General features: G+C 40.1%; 1 protein-coding gene across 5 annotated transcripts in view; it reads right to left on the bottom strand.

Moving 5' to 3' along the window:
- Nucleotides 1-6: 6 nt before the first annotated feature.
- The window catches only part of PLEKHG1 (pleckstrin homology and RhoGEF domain containing G1), a 117836-nt gene continuing 95687 nt past the window's right edge, over nucleotides 7-22155 (bottom strand). For all 5 annotated transcript variants that reach the window (XM_026844988.1, XM_026844983.1, XM_026844985.1 and 2 more), the window contains 14 exons: nucleotides 19008-19054; nucleotides 18384-18534; nucleotides 17258-17389; nucleotides 14785-14967; nucleotides 14602-14697; nucleotides 14402-14488; nucleotides 12162-12195; nucleotides 11062-11157; nucleotides 9798-9836; nucleotides 9300-9322; nucleotides 8227-8445; nucleotides 6591-6707; nucleotides 4105-5779; nucleotides 7-3138 (listed from right to left, as the gene is read on the bottom strand). In XM_026844988.1, the coding sequence (XP_026700789.1) occupies nucleotides 2039-3138; nucleotides 4105-5779; nucleotides 6591-6707; nucleotides 8227-8445; nucleotides 9300-9322; nucleotides 9798-9836; nucleotides 11062-11157; nucleotides 12162-12195; nucleotides 14402-14488; nucleotides 14602-14697; nucleotides 14785-14967; nucleotides 17258-17389; nucleotides 18384-18534; nucleotides 19008-19054 (3999 nt within the window). In that variant the 3' untranslated portion in view covers nucleotides 7-2038. The remainder of the gene's footprint in view (nucleotides 3139-4104; nucleotides 5780-6590; nucleotides 6708-8226; nucleotides 8446-9299; nucleotides 9323-9797; nucleotides 9837-11061; nucleotides 11158-12161; nucleotides 12196-14401; nucleotides 14489-14601; nucleotides 14698-14784; nucleotides 14968-17257; nucleotides 17390-18383; nucleotides 18535-19007; nucleotides 19055-22155) is intronic.

Here is a 22155-nt window from a genome sequence, read left to right on the forward strand (position 1 = left end):
CCCCCCCCCCCCCCCCAACTCTATTGATTGCATGAGATGGGAGTTAAGCAACGTTCCCCTAGCTGTTTAACCAAATCTAGACGTGCGCGGGTGAAGCACTGATTTAACTTCTATTCATATTTACAATACTTTACAAGCTATATTAAATAAATACAGGCTCTGCTACACTTCGGCGTCTTAAATATGTACAACATTATTTCTCACTCAGATTCTACTAGATAGAGGCGGGTCCTATCACAGTGGGTATGCTGACTGTAACAAGTATCCCTGTGGTACGAGCTAGTAAGTACCATGACCAACCAGCCCGCAAAAATAACAATTTCTAGCCAACGCAAGATAACGTGCGGTAAATAATTTAATCCGTTCTAACAAATTCAAGTCCTTAAATCTTAGTCTGCAAGTAATTAGCTGTACACTGACAACTTCAGGTTTTCCTCACAGTAACCACTGTATAGTAAATTGTCAGCTGTTCCAGAAGTACAGTGCTCTGTAGCTGAGGGGAGTGTTATGTGGTTAGTAAAAATAGTATTTCAATGCAACTCCTTTATTTATTGATATGTATTACTTGGTACTGGCTTTATCCATGAAATCTGAAGAATTTAAGCACCAAAAAAGAACAACAGTCACACAAGATGATCAGCGTAGACGTGTTCAGGCTTTCCTTTAGGTACAATATTTTCAAGTAACAGAATCCAAAGCCGTGCAACAAAGGTTACAAAGGGGAGTAAGTGTGCATTGTATTGGAAAGCCTGTTCTTGTTCTAAATGGCAGCATTTATTCTACACATTATTTGCAAAAGAATGGAATGTATTCTCATTTTTTAAGCTACTTCTATTGTACATAAATTGGATTAGAATCAGCCCTGCCTGGTTTGCAAAATACTCTCTGCCAGGAAGGGTCACTACCTACTACAGGAAATAACATTCCCCCGGGGAAGGCAGCTTGTCAGTCAACCGGCAGTATCACTGCAGCACCCTATGGGCCAAACGTGCCTCATGATTATTATTTCACGCAAGCATCTGGCCAAGCCTCATTCTCTCTTGGGATTATGGACTTTGGGACTTGAACAGGCCCTGCAGGCCACTTCGTATAAAACACAGCTACTTTGCAAACTCATGCACAGTGGCTTTCAACTGCTGGGTTCTGAGCTACAAGGTACTCAAATTTTGCCTGCAGGTCACAAACACCACCACCACTGGAGGTACCAAACCTGGTCTACTCATCTTCACAAGCAGCAAAGCTCCCCTTCTACTGCCCAAAACATCCTCCAGGCAAGGACTGCATTATGTCCACAGGTTCACACAAAAAGCTGCCACTGTCCATCCTCTGCTTGCCATGAGTTACAGTCAGTACAAGAGGCTTCAGACACAGAGCTACCACAGTCTGGCATCTCTCACAAGCACTAGGACTGGGTTTTGTTTAAAACGTAAGAAGCCTGTTCTAAAGTAATGTAGCATATGCATTGGTCCCACAGACTTGGAAACTGTCTGATGAAAAGTAACGTGCAAAAAGTATGTGTGATTGCACATATAGCATGTTGATGCAATTACCAGAACCCTGCTCAGAAATCTGCACAGTCATGGGAGTAGCTGCTCAGCTAAATGCTCCCATACATATTCAGAGGAATCACGTGGGTATTTTGGACACAGAACACTGGTCACCAACTCAAAAGCCCAAATACAAAGGTTTCCACACGATAAAATGGTTTAAGAATCAAATGGCATCACACCTGGTTCGATGGTAAGAATCAAAAGGTATCATCACACCTAACAAGGGAAGAAATGCAAAGGTTAAACAGGAGATGAGAAGTCCACCTGCACTATGGTGTGAGACACCAGACAGCACACACATGGCCTTTTTCATTTCCAGAATTCTAAACCATTTAAAAAAAAAGAGATATATTTCACATCTATTTACAATATTACTGTGATACAATGCCTGATGGTGTAATATTATGGACATAAATGATGCCAGTACTGATTGTCCTAGTATATACTCTGTCATGATAAGGCAGTACAGCTAGAAATTACTGAAAGCATCAAGCAAAGCTACTTGAACTGAGACACTGAAACTTTTCCCTTAAAGACTGGACAATATTCTGCTGATTAGGAGATGGCACTCTCCACAGGTAGTCGTTCAGTTTATCCGAATCGTTATATGCAGTCAGATATGGGGTAAGCGCATGTTTGCTGCCAGCAGGTTTTGCAGGAGTACAAGAGACAGTTTTGCCACAGAGTGTTTCAGAAGGAGCAGCATCTGCATGACACAGTTTAGGATCCAATTTCCTTGTTTGGTTCCGAAAAGTCTCCAAGTCAGATCCCTCATCTTCAGATTTTATTTCAACATAGTCATCATCATCCCCTTCTTCTTCAGTATCTTTGAAATTTGAAAAATAGTTCTGAGTGGCCATTTGTGCCGTCAGAGGGGAGGCCCTGTTCACTCTCAGGACCTTTTGAGAATCCTGCAGAATCATATCTGAACAGTTTTCAGTGATCTGCTTTCTCGTATCAGGCCCCGTACATCCTGAAGCAATACCCGGCGTTTGATGGCTGTTGAATCGGAAGGTCCTGTTCGAATGGAACTTTTTCTTGTCCGTTTCATTAGGATATACTATTGATTCTCCAGACCTGTTGACCACAATTGAGGAAGATGACTGTGACCTGCTGTATGCCTGTGGTTTCACATTGCTTATTCTTCTCCCAAGAGAATTATAGATGTGATCTTGGTGTAAATTTTCTTTGTTCGGCTGGCTTATAATGGCACTCCACCTCTGCACCGGGACATGCAAACGGTTAGAAATCTGAAGGGAAGGCACCGAGCCAGCTGATGGCAACTGCCTTGAATTGCTTTTTGTTCCGGCTTCTGTATACGAGATCTTGGACTTTGAGTCTTGGGATTCAGGCCATGGAGAGAAGTCAGCAAGCTCACCGTTACTGTACGTAGAATGCAAAAGCCAATCTTCTGCTCTTGAGCAGTCACTGGCAGCCTGGGAACGGGGAGGAGATGCAGCCACAGGCGTGGAAAACCTCCCAGATGATGGCTCCTGAGGAGGGGCCCAGGCTTCCTTTTGAACCTTAGGTGAACTTTCTCTAAAGACGATTTGGTCATAAAGCTGGGAATATTCAGCTATTCTGGCACCTATAAAGGAGAGAGAATTAAATTAGCAGAGGCAATCAATCCATTCAAATGTGTCATGTGAAAATTTAAAAACCTCAAAAACTTAAAAATTTCAAAATGCTTTGTATTGGTCAAGAGAAAAGTTTACAGCTGTGTCAGTATCTTCAGCCTCAACAGGAAACAACAGGCTGGAAAAGCCGTGCGCTGCAATTGCATTTCAGTACATTGTATTAAGAAAAAGAAGCATAAAATATCTTGCAACAGTGAACAGTCATGCCGGATGCAATGTAGCACATAGTTCCAATCATACACTGCTTGTTTCATGTTAAAATGGAAAAGAACATTTTGAAAATAGCCTGGTAAATAAGATATTTAGGGACTTTTATAAATATCACAAGAAGGCAAGAATGACATTCTAATCTGTGGAGTCCACTGGCTCCATTCTCCCATTTGTTTCACTTGACCACGGACAAAAATAGTTCCAAAGCTGTTGCATATCCACGCCTTTACACATTCATTAGATAAAGCATGACTACCAGCTCTTTCTTATCTGACCCCATTCCTTATGCTTATAGGCATGATGTGGATGGTACCTGAGCAAATGCACATGACTCAGGAGGTGAACCTACCTGAAAATACACCTTCTAGGCAAACTCGGAAGATCACACTATTAAAGGAAATAATTGCTTTTCTGTAAAGAGGCCAATAGAGCTTCAGGCATGATTTCTATTTTCAGCCTCAGCTGAATTGATCTTTCCTGAGACTACCCACTATTTCTTCCCATTTTATCAAGTAACGACAAGAACTGAGATATAAAGCACTATTCACGTTAGAAGCAGTTCACCAAGAACTCATTTCAGTAGTAACACAGAAAATAAAATACTCAACTAACAAGGTATAGAAAATTAATAATCTTCCATTTCAGTACACAAATTTCACTAAAAGTTACTAAAGAAATGTATCGGTGTAGAAATACTTTTAACATACCAATAGCAGGACCTCCTTGTTTCTTCTCCTCCAGAATAGCAGCGAGATCTTTGTGTTTCAGTTTCTGTTGTCTGCTAGCTGGTTGTTCCTGCTCTGGACTTTTAACTTTCAAAAGCTGGTTAGCCTTCTTAATTTTTTGACTGTACTGCCTTGCCATCATAAAAACTCTGTTCTTTGTTTTATCCACAACAGCCAAGTCATTTTCCATGCCCTCTGCATGTGCATTGGACAGAACACTATTGGCAGATTCGTACGGGCTATCTACAAAAGGCATCTCACTGGAGAAGGAAGACCTGTTCAGACTCACAAAAGAGTTCTCCTTGCATGGTGTAGTGTCTTCAAGCCGGAGATTAGCCTCACTTATGGTGGCAGCTCTGGGCTTCACAGTTTTAGGGAAAATAGGAGTTTCTGGCAGAGACAGAGTAGACAGCGAGTACTCTACATCTTTACTCAGTTCAGGTGTACTACCAGCATGCAGCCTTTCCTGCATATCATCTTTACAAACAGGAAAGGCTGCAAGGAGACGGTCTCTTGTCTTTTCCTCATTCTTCTTGATGTAGTTCTCCAGGTCATTCCAAATCTCATCTACTTCCTCTGAGAGTTTATCTGCTGCAGACTTATGGGACAGTGAATCTGAGTTGGAGGAGCTATCTACTAAGCTCAAATAGTCATTGTCGACAGGAACACGATGGTAAGGACTTTCATCTTCACTGAACTGGAGACTCTCTTCAGAAACAAACTGCTGTAGATTGTCACAACGTGCAAAGTCTTTTTCCAGGCCCAGAAAACTCCTCCTTTTAGAGCATTTTAAGGGGTCACATTTAAAATTCAATAGCGCTGTTTCTGGAAGCACTATAGTGTCATAGATGTTGTCTTCAACAATCCTGAGCTCATCCAAACTCGAAGTAGGTGCTTCTCTACTGAGTAGCATCTCATCCCTACTTGCATGAATGGAGGCCCTGTTTTGATTTGCTGTCCTTTTTTTGGAGGGTGAATCTAAGATGCTTTTGTTATCAGCCTCGTAGAGAGAGTCTCTAGCAGATCTCTGGGGACCGCGGTCTGCCTCCTCCCTTCTTGTCAGACCCATCAGCTTTAAGTCTTCATAGCTTATATTATCATAAACGTGTTCAATATCATCGATGGTCAGCTCCTCTGAAGATTCAGGATATGCATTCATATCGCTCACCTCTGCTCTCTTCACTTCCCTTCGAGAACCTCGCTCCCCTATTTTATACCTTGCACTGGCTGGACGTGTGTTACTTTCACCAGCACTACTGGCTCGCCTAACAATTTTGTGACGAGTGGGGCTGGAAGTCTCATTTTGGTGCACTACCCCCAAATGCCAGCTGCATGGACGCCCAGAAGAACCCCTCCTTTCTCCACCCACAGCTGAACTAGCGTTGGATGTAGACACTGATGGTACAAACATCTGATAATCATCTTCGTCATCTTCATTCTCATAAGGTGGACGCCGGCTGGGAAACAATGCCTGCCTGATCTGATGGTCAGTCCAGATGTTTCTGAGAGATGTACCTCCCCCCAGGATATTCATGATTAGTGAGTTGCTCTGGGGTGTGCTGAATGGTCTAGGCGACGGTGGCTGTCCGGCTGCGCTCGAAAATGGGAGATTAGTATTCAACTGGATTGACTCTTCATCTGAAGGGTCCTTGGAGCTCTGTGGAGATTTGAAACACACAGGTAACATTAGCCTATCCCCTGCGATAGTACAGCAATTCCCTCCATTCATAGAACTGCCATAGCACCAGCGTGTCCCACAGTACGGAGTCAGGTGGACATGGGCAGGGCGAGCAGGGAGGCAAGGTGGGAATGCCAGACTGCTTTGCCTTCTAATCTTTACCATAACTCCATGTTCCCTCCTGGTGTTTAATAACATCTTACTTCAAATACAAGACATTGGCTTATGTTAATGCATAAGTAATTAAAGGCAAATTTGTTTGGCAGGAGTTAGATTAAAGCTTTTATGCTAACTCTGCAGTTTCACAGTTGGATTAAGCTGATCTGACTCTGGGTTTGTGCCAAAAGTTTTGTTCTCCTCCCTTTCCCCTTGCCTATAACCCTAGCAGAAAGGTATGTTATGCTCTCTAGCACATGCCACCAAAAATTTCATTCTCTTTTCGGAGTATATTTTCATCCAGCTCCAATAGCAGATCTAATTTACAGCAAGGCCACATGCCACCTAAAGCTAATGTGAAGGATGCTGTAGATATTCCCGGCCAGAGGTTGGGAAAGAGACGGAAAGATAATTTCATTTGGCTTAAGTTAATGCCGATTGGTTTGATCAGTTGTTTTTATAACCTGTCCCAAAAAGAATCATCCTTCATCATACAGATTAATATTTCAGTGATATGAATATTAACAAATGACATAAACAGAAGATGACTTATCTGTCTACCTAGGAAAAATACAGATTTCTTTGACATCTCTATGATGCACAGCAAAATAGAAGTAAAAATAAAAAGATATACCGGTGTTTCACACTTGTTGAGATTAACACTTCTCCGTTTTTCAACATTTTCAGCAGCTTGACTATTAAGTCTTTTTCTTCCTCCTTTTGATTTCTGCAGTGAGTTTTGCTGCACTCCCTGTGATTTAAAAGAAAAGGGAGGGGTGATAAAATCTAAGGTTCTTTGTACAGTCTTGTTCAGAAGAATTATTAGCAGCTAGAACAGGCCAGGTATCCATGCTGGGAGGACAAAATGCTCATGAGTAGTCAGAGCACTGCCACAAGAATCATCCAGAGCCTATTAAACTTCCTTTACAATAACCAATTAAATTTATATCAATCCATACAGCTTGTCAAAAGGGGCTGAAAGCAGAATCTGTGTATAAAAATAAAGATGTAAAAGAATACACAGAAATTGGACAAGGGAAATGGCTTGATCTCCCAAAGCTATAACAGAAGGTGGTCACATAAAAATTCAATTTTCAAAGTCTTTTTTCAATTTTAAAAAGGGGAGGGGATAGTCTCACTATCACTTGCAGTCTTAAAAACCAGAAAGAGGTCTAAACGAAAAAAATATACTGTCATCCAACTTCCCAGGAAAAAAAAAAACAACAAAGAGAAGGCCAGAATGTTACGTGTTGGGCAGTGTCCAAATTAACTCAGACTGAAGGGCACACATGGTGGGAATGGGGGGAATCTGAGAAGGTACTGCTGCCACACCTATGATTAAACACTAAGCTACTATTACACGTTTTTATAGTGGCATTATTTCGCACACTTACTCATTCTTTTGTTCTTACTCATGTCAGGAAGAGGGAGAATTACAAGACACTGCAGTACACTGATATGAGATACTATTTTCATCGAAGATTTACAGTGCAAATAGTGTAATTTCAAAAATGAAATGCACAGTAAGCTTCAAAAAGAATTTCAATAATGAGTTTAGGATGATTCACAAAATAAATGGACCACACAAGGATAGGACCTCAGCATCAACTAAACCAAACAAACTGAAAAATCTGGATTCTTTAATACAGCCACATTTCAAAGATGGGATTTAAGTCTTTCAGAAGTACTACATATGTATGTAAACATGATGTAGAGTCGGGAAAACTGTGCAGTAGTAACATATAAAGATTGTCATTTTCAAAAATCTGATTCAAAATTTCGCATTTTAAAGTTCACATGTTCCTAGCTACTGCCAGCAGCTCACAGGTCAAGAAACATCACACCATACATGGTAGCACCACAGTCTTAATTTAATATTCAAGTCCTTGCTTTGGAGACTTGAAGGCATTGCTTCCACATGTGGCCTAAAAAGGTTCCTTTTATGGCATCAGCTGGAGAAGAAAGGAAAAGTCAGTTTTGTGCAACAGATAAAAGCTTTCTGTCAGAACTAGGCTTGAGGACTGCAAAGGACTAAGTAAAATCTCTTTCAAGCAGTGGGGATTTCTTCCTCTGTATAGGGGCTAATTTTACATCTTCTCTGTAAAATGCAAGAGAGTGTCATGTGAGGTCTAAATAAAAATATTTCTAAGGAGAGAAAGTTGTAAACACCTTTAACACGTTCCTGCCTCCTTGCAGTTTTACAGATAATTTTAATCCCTCTTCCATCCTCCACAGGAAAAAAGATTTTATTTTTCCCCTCTTTTTCCTACCTGTTCAGACTCTTCTTCATCATCAGCATCAATCTGTTCTGTAGCAGAAGTCTGAAGATTTTCGTCCTGATCGCTGCTGTAGGCAGGCTCAATAGATTCTTGAAATTGGCTCTCTAGCCCACTGGATTCCAACAAAACCTTCTTCCTAGAATTTAGCAAGGCTTCATTTGATCCTAGTTTGGTAGCTTGAGATAACAGGGCTCCTTCAATACTGATCCGCTTAAAAAAACATGACAAAACTTTGATTAGAAGTTTATAGAGACTACATATTCTACTAAGACACTGTTCTACATCAGATTTATAGGCAATGTTTAAGCCACATTCAGCTAGTTGCACTGAAATTAGATTTATAAAGAAATAAGTAAAACAACCGGTATTTTTCCATCGAATATTTAGACTTGGAAAAAATATATGCAAAAACCCCCTCCCAATCATGGGCTCCAGTGTTACGGCATCCCAGTGAAGTCATATCTAATGTACCCTGTTGTAAATCTTACACACACACACACACACACACACACACTTTAACTTCCATCCCCAGGACCTGAAATTCAACATGAGACATTCAAACTACACTGGGGACTTCATCAGAATTCTTACAGAAAATGTAAAAATTAGAAATGTTCCTTTCCATCTCCTTAAGCTTCATCTGCTTTGTTTGGTCTTATATCATGATTTATATTTATGATACATATATCAGTAAAAGCTGAATTTTTCCAGTCTTTAAGGAATGCAAAGACAATATGCTTCAACGAATAAAGACTATCTTTATACACAGCAATTCCATGATTATAGTGGTATTTAAGTACCCAACAGCATTAGTAATTGATTATACTGTAAAGTACAACAATATATGCATCAGTTATTTTTTCTTTATTAAAGATTCCTGAAATAGTTGGCTGTTATTTCTATTGCTTTCATTCCAGTAACCTTATTGGAGATGCTAAACAACATTTATGGTTTTGTTTCCATTCTTAAAGTCAACACAACCAAGAACATGCAGATTCTACAGGAAATACTGTGCGTTAATTATTTTGAATGCAGTAAACCAAGAAATAGAAGAAATTACTTACCTTCTGCATATCTGGACTTACATCTGAAAACAAAAATATATACCTCATCATAAGGGAATAATCAAACCGGTGTCAGTCTACGCCCATCTTAATGCTAGACTAATATCCCAGTTATGAATTCCCAAAAGGGAAATGCAGCAGCAGTTGAGCAGATCTAGGGTCTCTGATAAAACAAAGACAGCATGAGCTTTACCTCCACTTGAGGTCCTGGTTTTGTAACACTGATGTGATATGAGCAACTACTCACAATGGCCAAGACACTGTGTTCAGTTGCCAGCTTCTAGGACGTTTACAGGACCAGAACCCAAGTGTAGAAAAGCAGACATTAGATTTAAACATCAATGTTTTGTTTTCTTTCCACACTTGCCTCTCTTCCCTCCCTGTCTCCCCCACCCCCCAATGCATTTAGGTAAATTTATAGGAGAAAAAGATCCATCTTTACTTCTTCTACAAAGTACAGAAGCACTGGGTCAATAAACAGTAGATGGAGTAACTTACCATTTGACTTCAAAACTTTATGGACTCTAGATGAGGGTTCTGAAAAAGACAACAACATGTTTGAGCACTCCAGCATCCCAAAGAAATACAGGGGCATCTTGGCCAACTTTTTATAACACAGACACTAAAAATATAAGCTTCTGATGCCATGCAGGGAAGCCAGATTTTAATTTCTTAACCAATTTCCTCACATGAAAGTATTTCTTGAAGTGTCAAACCTACAGTTGTTACCAAAAATGTAGGTGCTTCTTAATGCAATAGCAGCTGCGCTCCATACAATAAGCCACATGTAAAATTTTATTCCATGTTAAGATTCCTGCTTTCAAAAGCCTTGGTCAGCTCTGTTATTGCTCTAAGTTGCTGGAGGTTTCCTATTAGGAGTACGTACGAGGTACCAACAGCTTAGCAGGGCCTTAGAAGTGTAAGTAGTTGAACATTACATAGGAGGTCATTTGATAAGTATTTTGTATTATTCCTTTTACAGGCAAAGCAGCACCAATGCAATCCTTCACCTCAGAAGCAAAGGAAGATGCCTGAAAAGTAATTAAAACTTGATTGTTTTTCAGACACAAGTGCTGCTATATGATAAATCACTACATCAATGCTCTCGTGAACCTTGTTTATGTCATTTCATTCCCCATACACAATGTTACATACTCCAAATTGGAAAGGTCTTTAAGTAGCTGAAGAGGGAAACACAGTGACTGCAACATGAATCTCCCAACTACACAGACATTGGTAATGGCTTCAAGAAGAAACTAACAGTAATTATGGATGTATGTTTGAGCTAGGAGGAAAAAAACCTCTGAAGTCAGCATAACCACCTCTCAAATCTCTATTAGCCATAAGGCAGACATTACACTAAGTAAAGATAGTAATCATGTTTGAAATAACAAGCCTATCATAATCAGGATGTAACCACTTGCGAGATAGAAATTATTTCAGGGAGGGGGGGAAATATGTCAGACTGGCTTTCCTGCATATGCATTCTTTTAGCCATTAGAAAGTACCAACCATTCTTTATGCATCCATCATTAGGAATGCATATCCATGACATTAAATCAAACAGTGTATAAAGAACTAAATCACATAAACAACAAATGGTTAGTAAGATGATCCACCCATACCTGAGAGATGCTGTGCCATGTTAAAACTGCATGGAGTGCAGGTTAAAGACCACTTCCACATGCCCAGCCTCCCTCAACCCTGAACAACCCTGCTTGTTTTTCCTTTTGTCATCTTGGTGGTTGAAGAGTTTATTCACCTGATTTCCTTCTCACTCTGTGAGGAGCAGTGCCTTCTTTAGGCTGGTAGGATGATTTCATTTCTCCCTCAGGGCTATAGTGGAAGCCTGGGTGATCTGTGAGACAAGCAGAGGCACAAGGAATAAAGACAGTGACAAGGGTGTTGCTTCACACACCTCAGCAGCTCTCTCTGGAGGCAGTGCCATCATCCTTTGATGACTGATATAGTGACACTTCATCAGAGCCTGAAGCAACACAAGCAAGATATGCTGGTGTAGCATAGCTGTTAACCACCCAGCCACAGAAACACTTCAGTTGTGTCTTGCTCCAGATGGTTAACCCGGCAGCATTTATCCACCATCATCACATTTGCCAGTTTCTCAGAGCCTTCCTGACCAACTCTCTACAACAACTACGTCAATAAATAACAAGCCTGCCTTACTCCAAGACTTCCTTGGCATTTGTAACGTAGGACTATTACTCTCATTTCCCTGCACTGTGAGGGATCTCTGGCAACATGAAGAGCTAACGCAGTTTGCACCAGCAAAGGCAGCAAGCCGAAAATGCAAGAGGAGGGACCATGCAGATGGGACTATACTCAAGAGTGCAGACAGCAGCATCACACGTGCATTCTAATGCTGACTCCTGGGATGCACACAGGTAAACTCTTCAGACATAAGCTCAAGCCTCACTGTCCTCCAGCTGCAGGTTTGTCAGCACAAAGTCATAACACTGCTACATACTTCTTCAAGCTGCGTTTGCTCATTGCTAGCCCTTCAGTGGGTACTAGCCAGAAAGAGTTTATGCTACAACACAGGAAAGGTCATACATTTAGTCAGCATGGAGTAAGCAGAGGAGCGTGGCCAGGGTTTACAGAAGGTCTCATCTGCCTCTTCCTTGCTCATCAAGAGACATAACTTGTTGGTTGCAGATCAGTCAGCCCAATGCCTACAGAGCTCCATGGAATCTGCAACCAATTTTGGGTTTTCCAGAAAGGTCATAATTCAAGGAACATAAGCCTGGCCTTCTTCCATCTCAGATGAAACCAACAGTTAAAGCCAAACTTCTGAAGTTGGTTTATTCATTTTTTTTAAAGAGAAATGAAAAAGAACCAACTTACGTATGGCATCCATTTCTAGAATTGCCTGCTTGGCCTGAAAAAGTAACAAATGGAAAAATTAAACTGTAAGCAGAAGGACAAATTACATTGCATATTACAGACAGTAGTGAGTTTATATGTAAACAACAGCAAGTTTAATTTTTGGACTAACACGTATGGTTACCAGCATTATTTTCTGTCTTTCTCTGTGTGTTGGACACGTTACATATGCCAAGAATAATTTTGCTGGCAGGAGCTTATCAGAGTTTATCTTCAGGGTTTCACTAAAAAAACCTGTTGCTCACTGCACCCGGCAGCACCTCCCTTCTGGCAGCACAGGGGGAGGAGCATGTGCCCACAGCACCCACTGGTGCAAGGAATTTCTGGAGGATGAGTGATGGCACATCCAACCACAAAAACTACTTTGGCTTTAAAGACAGGGGTTGGGCTGTGCTGCACGTCCGGGGTCTCCTCCACAGAGGCTCAAACCTCCAGAGATCTCTCTGCAGGTCCCAGAACTTAGAGCTGTCAATATGCATCTCCTCATTCTGCTGAGACCGGCACAAAACTGGCTCAAGTACCCGGGAATCATGGGGGTTTTTTGTGATTCACAGAACATTTCCTCCCTAAAAATCAAATAGTTTAACTCCTTTACTGTTTTTCAATTCTGAAATTGTTGGCGCAAAAAACACCATCAACCTTGCTTCCTTTAAGAGTTTCCTTGAAGAACAGCTGACCAAAAAAAAAAAATTAAAAAAATCATAATTTGGTTTGAGTAAGATTGAACCAGGATAAAAAGCATTTCATTTTTCACATTTTTTCTTAATAGGAAAAATAATCTGGATGTTTTATCAAGCGTATTGGCTAATAAATAAGAAAATAAACTAGAACAAAACAGCCTACATAACCTGCTTGCCCTTCTACAGGTGCAATTCTTTAATTTTCCACCAGGCGTCATATGTGGACTACTATTAAATTCTCCAAAAACGGCAGAGAAAAGAAACAACCGGTTTGTTTTAAAAATAAAAAAAGAAAGGGAAAAAAAAAAAAAAGGCAGACAACCTCAGAGATTTACTTGGCTAGACTTTTCTTTCTCAAGTGAAATTATTTGTCTGAGCAGAAAATGGCATTATATTTTTGGTTACACATTTTTTCCACAGATAAAAAAAATTCATTAAGAAGTAAGAAAAAAATCTTGATAGAAAAGCTGAGATCATGCTGTGGTATTTGTTTTTACAACCTAATAAACTGCAATGAGTATTTACATTGTAAGCATGGATACTAGCATAAACATTATACCTTCAGTAAACTCAGTCAACAAGAAGAGGAGAATTAGTAATAGGGCTAGGGCTTTTTTTTCTCCCATAAATCTTTTTGTTCAACTGTTGAAAATGAGAGTACAGCACCATGTACATCAGTCACAGGTAACCTTTTTTAGCCATTAAGTATAAAACTCATTGAAAAAAAAGAGTCAGGGAAACTGATCAGTGAAACTAATACTAGGGGAAAAAAAAGGCAGTAAACTCAGTGGCAAAAAAAATTAATCCTGCTTCCACATGAGTAAGTGGCTGCTGTGTCATGGCAAGAGTTAATGATGGTTAACACCCTTTGAGAGATAAAACATGTTACACTTTGAAACATCACCTGGAGCTCTAATACAGGATTTCATAAATAAAAGGACCAGGTTTCCCTACTCCAAGACATTACAGCTATGAATATGATATCAGCGCCTCATTTTCTCTGGCATAAAGCTTGCCAGCTATCTGACCAAAAAGGGCCTAGATGTCCCAGCTAAGGATGCATGGGTCAGGATGGGTGTGTGTATTTGTAAAGTGAAGTGGGTGCTGCCAGTGGCTTCACTGCTGTGATATTTAGCCAAAACAGATTAAAATTGGCTTGGTAATGTCTACACATGCTGCAATTAGAGCACCTCAGTGCTGTGCAGACAGGCAAGCTAGGGTATGCTCTTACAGTCAAGCTTTCTGACACTACATCCCTGGTTACTCATATCTTAGTGGGAAAACGCTAATACAGAGAGCAATGCTGCTAACCCAGTTAAATTTTTCCACTGTAGCCCTGTAGATGCTTACAGTGGAGCTTGCCCATTTATTTTGAGGAACTTTTAAAGATAGAAGTAAACAACATGTTAATTAACCTGCTGGAGTCCAGACTTTCTGTAAATGGCTATGCATCTTGCAGTGAACAAGATTGCTTTAAGTTAGTATAAGGAGGTGTTTTGTGGGGTTTTTTATAATTTTTACCTTGGCAGGAATTTTAGCAGGGTGATTTTCTAGAATTAACCTCTTCAAGTGAAGAATCCAAAGGCGCTTGTCTTGCTGTGACTTTGCCTGATAAAAAAAAAAAAATGTAGCACCGTAAGAAAAGGTATTATTATGCTATGCAGGGTCAGGAATAGCATATGGTCATCAGTGAGGTTACCCAGTGGGAATTTCTATGATACCTGGACAGTATGTTGCATCTTGGGATTTTTGTAGTGGAAGACGCTAAAGCTAAGTGGTTCCTTTGGTATTACTTCAACAAGCATCAGGTTCCCACACTGTAACAAAGAGAGGCAAGACGTGAATCACAGAGGAGTTTTGGGGAGATGTAGAGAAAACACATTACCACCTGCTCTCTGACATACCAGTATGTGAGCTTTGTATGCAAACATTTCATCTCTCTTTTTTGTAATTAGCAGCAGCTTGTCAAAGAGGAACAGGGTGCGCTCATTTTTGGCTCGCTGAATGCGAAATGTCCCTTCTAACACCAGCTCCCCGTAACTCGTGAGGTCTGGCCCTTTCCAGTTAGTGAGCAAACTCTGTATCTCCTGCAACAGATCAGAGAAGAACAACCAACATTTATTTCTGAGATCTTACTGAAATGAAGACTCAATCTGCTGAGGCCATTTCTACTCTCCTATATAACATTCAACATTCAACAGTGAAAAAATCACCATACACTAAGTTGCTAGGTTATGTGCACCATTGCAACCAGGTGCTTGGAGCCCTATGGCTAATCCCAGACTAAAACATGCCCTCCTGAATACTGGTTACTGCCTGTGTGTGGACTCAGCAGAGAGCCCGAAGCCCCCTGGGTCAGCTTATAATGAAAGAGCACAACCTCATATCCTCAGACTTGCAGAGATGGAAAATGGTCTGTAATTCAGCCATCAGTTTCTCTTGTGTCTGCTCTCCTCTCCCCTCTATGTCCCTAACCAATCTCTCCTAACATTTTCCTCTCACCCTGGGTATCCTCCTGAAGTTGTGTGGTCTGCCACTGGATGAATTATAATGCCGTGTCCATGTCCTCTACGCCCATCACAGAAGACACTTCTGTGAAGTGTTCAGACTAAAGAGATGCTTCTTAGAAGACTAAAGGACCAGAAGTGATTTGGTCAACTGATCATTTGAAGATGAAGATTTATTTGTGTTTTTAATTATTTGCATACATATCATAGATATTTCTCCCCTTCTTTATTACTTCAGAAAAAAAAAAAAAAAGGCTGGAGAAACAGCTAAGAACATCTTCACTGTGTCACTTAGCTATGGCTATTCTTGTTTCCTTGGGTTGCTTGTTTTTTTCCATCAGTGGCAGTGACATAGAACTTAAGGATGGGACAGCAACTTCCAACTTCAAACTAAACCTTAACTAGGGAAGTCTTTAAAAACATCCATTAGACTTTAAACCTGGCAGCATTAGCAAAGCAGGGACAGATTTCCTCATCCTGGGCTGGTCTCTCTAGGACCTTACACTACTACAGCATTCAGCTAGTAAAAATCTCAGTACATTTGAAGCAGAAACAGCCTAGAGCATTCACAGGAAGAAAACACCAAAGCACCACTTTGGACTACACGCAAGACTGTTATAACAAAAAATTTAAACATAATGAAAAAAGTTGGATTTTATCAGATCTCTCCAGGAACTTGTAAATAAGTCAGGGTATAGCAGAGGGATCAAGTCCATCACTGTTGAGGGGGACTTTGCACAGGAACTGCTGCCGCAGTACTTGCAGCATTACAAACCGAACAGCAGTTCGATAGCCCACAGAAGACCTATCCTTATGGTTGCAGAAACATTTTACTTTTTTTGAAGGGTAACTATGAACATAAACATTTTCCACAACCCAATACATCTGCCAGCTGAGCTCAATAAATTAAAAAAAGATAATGCTTTTTTCCAAAAGCATTTAACTCTCTTTATTGCCAAATATTACTGGTTATCATTACTCAGATTTATAGCAGGCTGCTATTAAAAGTCATTAGCATGCATTTCCAGCAATGTGTGGCAAAGGTTACGATGCTGCAGGCAAGATGTTATCAAATGTAACTCTATTCTCCCTATGCATAAACAACAACAAACCACAAAAAATGAGGGCAAATAAGTTGCATTTATGTTAAAAAGAAAAAAAATGAATAAAGAATAACATGGTGTAGATTTCTGGAATGATATCAGCCTATTACTCCCTTTTATAAACTAAAAAATCCCCCCAGATTTCTTAAAGCAATATAAATACTGCTGATGAAAATGTAACATAAAGTCATGATTCACTGGGAGATTTGAAACAGAACAAAAAGACCTGTAAAAAGAGTTTGCTCTCGAAGCCAAAAGTTAATCAGGGTGTAGCTTTTGTTTTCTCCTCAAAAATTCTTCATTTGAAGTGAAGTTAACCTTTTTCTAACTATCATGTTTCTAGGTTTATACTTTTCACAAAGCAACTGATAACGAGTCTTCAAAAACCCAAGAGAAAAGTTCTTAAACAAGAAGCAGCACAAGAAACACCTCCAAACAAAATTAATCAGCACAAAGGGGAGAAATTGGAAACCACAGGATTTCTGAACAAAGCCATGCCCTGGAAGAAAGAAAAGTTGTCTTAAGTTCCACATTACTGCAAAATAAATGTTTTACAGGATGCTGCTTGTAGGGTAGAGATGTCTGAGATTTTCCTGCAGCAGCTATGACCATGGTTTCTAAGATCAAACAGCCACAGGCATACTCAACAGGAATCTAAATTATGACTGACAAAGATTACAAGAGAAGATAAACTAAAAAATATTAATGGCACCTATATTGACAAAAACAGCTCACAAACAGCCATAAAAATCTCTTTGGGAACTCACCTGAAGCCTGATGGCATGTTCATGTTTCCTCTTCATGTCATTTATATGCCACGCCACTCTCTGCATTGTATCTATGGCATCCAGCACCACATCATAGCCCTCAGTGTCCTTGTCAAGGTGGTTTTCTATTTCCTGAGATGGGGGAAAAAAAGTCCTGTCATTTCTAGATTAATTTTCCCAGCTAGACGCAATACTACATATTTATCTGCACTATTTTGTCTTTGCATTGCGATTACTCAAATGCCGTGTTCCTGCTTTTGTTACTATTGCATGTTGTCATCAATTTAATTAACATAAGATGACTAACAAAGAGGAGCCTTTACGGTCAGTTTAGTAGCAACTATACTTGCAAGCAGCCGATGTGAGCAGAGGCGCACAGAAAGTGCACAGCAGGCTGGCAGGAGACCTTTTCAGACAGAGTTTAACAGCTTTCTTAAAACACGGAACGTATCTACATACTTGCAAAACCCCAACAGAATTACTCTAGGCATTATTTTACAGTTGGAGAGCAGAAAAGCATCAGACGTTTTAAATAAGGATCAGTGTCTTTACACTCCACTAGAATATGACTCTCTAATAGGAAACAGATGTGGAAAACATTAACAATAAAGCAGGAATTTCCGAAACTTGCTTAACTCAATTCATTGAATATGGAAAGAGTCCCCACTTCCTCAGTCATTCCTCTCCACAAAATTCTTACCAATCAGGGTGTTTATATGTCTTTAGTCCTTCTTTCCACCACCCCCAGCATTGCAACATGTGGAAAAATGCTGGTTTTCATTGGAACGACAAATTTGTGTACAAAATTCTTATTTTAATTAAATGAGTCTTCCAAAGAAGTCCAGAATTACAGACCAGTTTTCAAAAAAAAGCAGCTAATTATTTGGATGCACAGATTGATTCAGTGTGTCTAAGACAATTACCATAAATTCCCCACTCCAAATATATGCATATTCTGTGAAGAGACAAAGACAGAAAAAGTCTCCATATGTAGAAATTAAACATCCCCAAAAGAAAGAGCATTTAAGGAAACCCAGAACCTTTCTAATCATCAAGTCTCATATGAAAGGCAGGAACTTCGACATGCAGTAGCCCTAAACTACATAAATTTCTAATGGATGCTTACGTGCAAAAGCAGGTGATACTTGAGGATACGCTGGACAGGTTTCAAGAGATAGGAGCCCAGGGGCAGAGAATGCTGCAGCGCTTCTTGTCGCTCTCTGAAGAACTTGGCCAGCGCCTTGTTCCTCATGCACTCTGTCAACACAGCCACCGACCTGGAAACATCAATACAGAGCTTTAAGACACACCGTCTCTGTAAGTCTGTAGATAAAGTCAAGAATTCTTTCTTTCTTCCCTTGTAAAACAGGCCAGCAAATTCCTAATCCAATCACTGCTGTTTCTGTTGGGCTTGGCTTTTAAGTTATTCATGCATTCAGTTATGCTTTCCCTTTACATGCAACCACTCTTTCTTACTGGGAATTATATATTTGGAGCACTGCAATATAATACCATAATTTTCTAAAGGAGGGTAATAGCAATGAGTGGTAAGAACAATCAGAACAAAACTTCAGATGAGCATATCTCATTCATGGGTTTTTTTGTAAAACAAAATTTTTTAAAAAAGGTAAGGTCTTTGACCCTTCCTCCAGTTTGGGAGGGGGAGAAGTTGATTTTTTTGTGTAGACTGTAATTTGCATTACATAAACTGGCCAAGGGCAAATGAAGTAAGGAAACCCAGAATTCCTACCTTGGGTAGTTGGTGCAGTACTGCGTATATATGTGGAAATCTTCACTCTGCACGGGGAGGAAATGTTTATATATTCAGATTTTGTCATACTAGCAGCTAATACATGTGCAAGATAAAGATGATGACATCAAGACAATGCCTCCTCCAGTTGCTGAACAATGAATTCTCTACTTTCAATGTGACAGAATGTGACAGTCCTAACACTACCAGAGACCTATTTATTGAGTTTCATTTTCAGGGGCCAGGGGAGAGGGGGAAGATTTTTTTCCTTTTCTTGAAGGGAAAAACAAGGAAACCTACACAGAGATAAAACAAATGGCTTAGAAACAGAGCCTCCAAGGTCCTTTATGACAATTTACGCAGCTTAAAAAACAAACATAACACCAGCACCAACCCAACCTCCCTTTCAAACAGGTGACTTGCACATACAGTTTTTTGTGTGCTACAGCACACAACTGCTTACTAGGAGAAGTAAGTTTTGCAGGTTATGTTAGGTATGAAATTTTCAAGCAACTATAAATACTTTCACATTTAAGCACAGTCTAAGTGTGAAAATTAGAAGCCACAAAGGGATTTTTTTTAAAAAAAGTAAATTATGACTCCGTGAAAGCAGACAGTTATTACCCAAACAAGTTGTAACTAGATTTTCGTGGGTTTTCACATTTGTCTGTCCCGGTGAAATTGCCTACACCTAATGCTGACAAGCTTCTTAGAGCAAAAGCCTGAGTTTAATTTTTTCCATCTTTGGCCTCAGATTTTTTTCTTAATCACCGTCATTTAATTCTGTGCAGGAACAGGTTTCCAGAAACATTCCCATGTGCTTTAAGCTGACATCTGCCTATCAACTTCTATCCTAAATAATATGCAATTTCTGCAGATTGCTGAAATCCCAAAGAATAAGAAAGCACTGTAGAACAGCAAAGTACTTCTAAAAATCAATTACTTTTTCTTTCCTGAGCCCTAGACCAATAAAAAGCAATCCTCCAGTAGTAAACAAGACCGCAGTTTCCACTCAAAGCATCTTCAGAATGGACCCTGGTATTCTGCAGCACAACAGCTGTGCTCCACGAGGGGTGGTCACTGGTGAATGGTGAGACCAAGTCCCTGCCTTCACAGAAGGCAACAGTGCTCTGAGGAGCAACACCACTTGGGGAGAGGGTTGACTCAGGCTGTGGCTTTTGTTTCTCATTGTTGGGGTTGGGTTTTTTTTGGCCATTCATCAGGAAGATCCAGCTCAGGCAGCAGCCTTCCCCACTTCCAACAGCACTGCTCCTACCGTCTTGCAGGGGTAAAGCACATTGTGCCATTCATTTCTCCACTGAGCAGTGTTTCATAAGGATGCCATATAAAGTAAGATTTTACTCCACTTGAGTACAAGTCATTACAATTCATTTCAGTATTTCTTACTGGATTTCAGTATTAATTGCTCTGAAAAATAACAAAGAACTAACAAACCTCAGAGCACTGCAGACACAACACTGTGTAATTTTCTTGGGCAATCACTACCGAAAGAGCTAGCACTCATAAGTCATGTGCTTAAGAGAGAGTATTAGTATGAAATTCAGTATGATGAAAAATTTAGTTTATATAGGCATATATTAATACATGGTTCTTGTTTAGAGGATTTTGGTATAATTTGTAATATATTCTCATGGCTACAATCATAGAATAATGCAATTTATAGAACTACTTCATAAGCAAAGTACAGAACATTTTGTGCCAATTTATTTTTATATATTTATATATTCTGCTCATAAATCTAGTCACAATTGTTCTGCTCTTCAAAGCAAAAAGAAAATAATACCTGTTGTGAAATTTTAACAAGTGAAAGCATTATCTGTAAAACAAACAAGGCCAAACACTTCAGGGTTTCAGAGTGGTCTGAGTGCACATTCCCCACAAAATCAAAAGCAAGTCTGAAATCCCCAGGAGCCTTTTCACACTCTCACTCTCTGTTTTGGTTTTTAGTTTTGGTTTTTTACACAAGGTCAAAATTACTTGCAACAGGATTTTTGGTTTTCAAAGAATTTTAGTCTAGATTAAGTGGAACAAACTTTTATTTAAAAAAAAAAAAAAAGTAGTTTCTCATGCCTTGAACACCTCTAAAAACTTTAAGAATGGCTTCTCAATCATCTCTGCTTGCTGAACAGACATGATGCCAGATTTCATACTGCACTTACATGTGTACTTGCTTCATTGCTCCACAGCTCATTTCATCACATGAAACCATCAGAAAGCATTTACTTTTACTAAGAGCATTTACTTTTACCGAGTTATGCAAGCATAATGCCAGTAGAAAGTCAATTACATGTATTTTGCCTCCAGAATGAGATCGTTGATATGCATTCAAGCTTAGGAAGCTGGTGTGAATCAAGATCATACACCTTGCCCATGCTCAGCAGAATTCACGTGGACACGCTGGGAGAGCGGCCAAGAGAGGCTCTCCCTCAGCCTGCAGAAGCCACATAACTTGGGGTGGCCATTCTCCCACTGCCCGCCTGGTGACCCAGCACTTCTGAGTGGTCAAAGAAGGGACTTTTAGTTCACATGCCCAGCTCACACTCTCAGCTCCACTGCAGACTCCCCAGAGGGAGCGCTGCATTACTGGGAGTACACCAGGCACAAGCCATGCAGGCTAAAGCCAATGCTGTAAGTATGTTCAGAAGCAACAGAAAAAAACAAGACTAAGATGGATTTAACATATTTCTATCAATACTTTCACAATGTAGGTGAAATGCCAATTACGCTCATCAGTATTTCTTTGGACATTCTTAAACTTACTCAGCTTGAGAGTTGTTTCGTTCACCTCAACTGCCTCCAAAACACATTAAAAATGATCTCTGCAGGGAGACTAGAATTTCTCTAGAGTTCATTTTTAATCTGGGGGCCCAAAGCTGTTGTGGTAAAGGGTACAAAAACTGAGACCCAAGCTGAGTTTCTCTGCACTGACTACAAGTCACCCTCTCAAAAGCAAAGCCAAGAATAAGCAGACCCCAGCTATACTTAGCTTGTCCCCCACTGCTGAATCAATTCACTGCGCGTCTCCTCCGCAAGAAATGAAGTGCCAAGCACGTGGCTACAGCCCTGATCTTCTCCCAATTCCTGGTGCACTGTGCTTTTTTACAGCCATAAAAGGCACTTTAAAAGA

The sequence above is a fragment of the Athene cunicularia genome (genome assembly GCF_003259725.1).
Source record: "Athene cunicularia isolate RWA chromosome 3 unlocalized genomic scaffold, athCun1 chr3_part1, whole genome shotgun sequence".
Classification (NCBI taxonomy): Eukaryota; Metazoa; Chordata; class Aves; order Strigiformes; family Strigidae; genus Athene; species Athene cunicularia.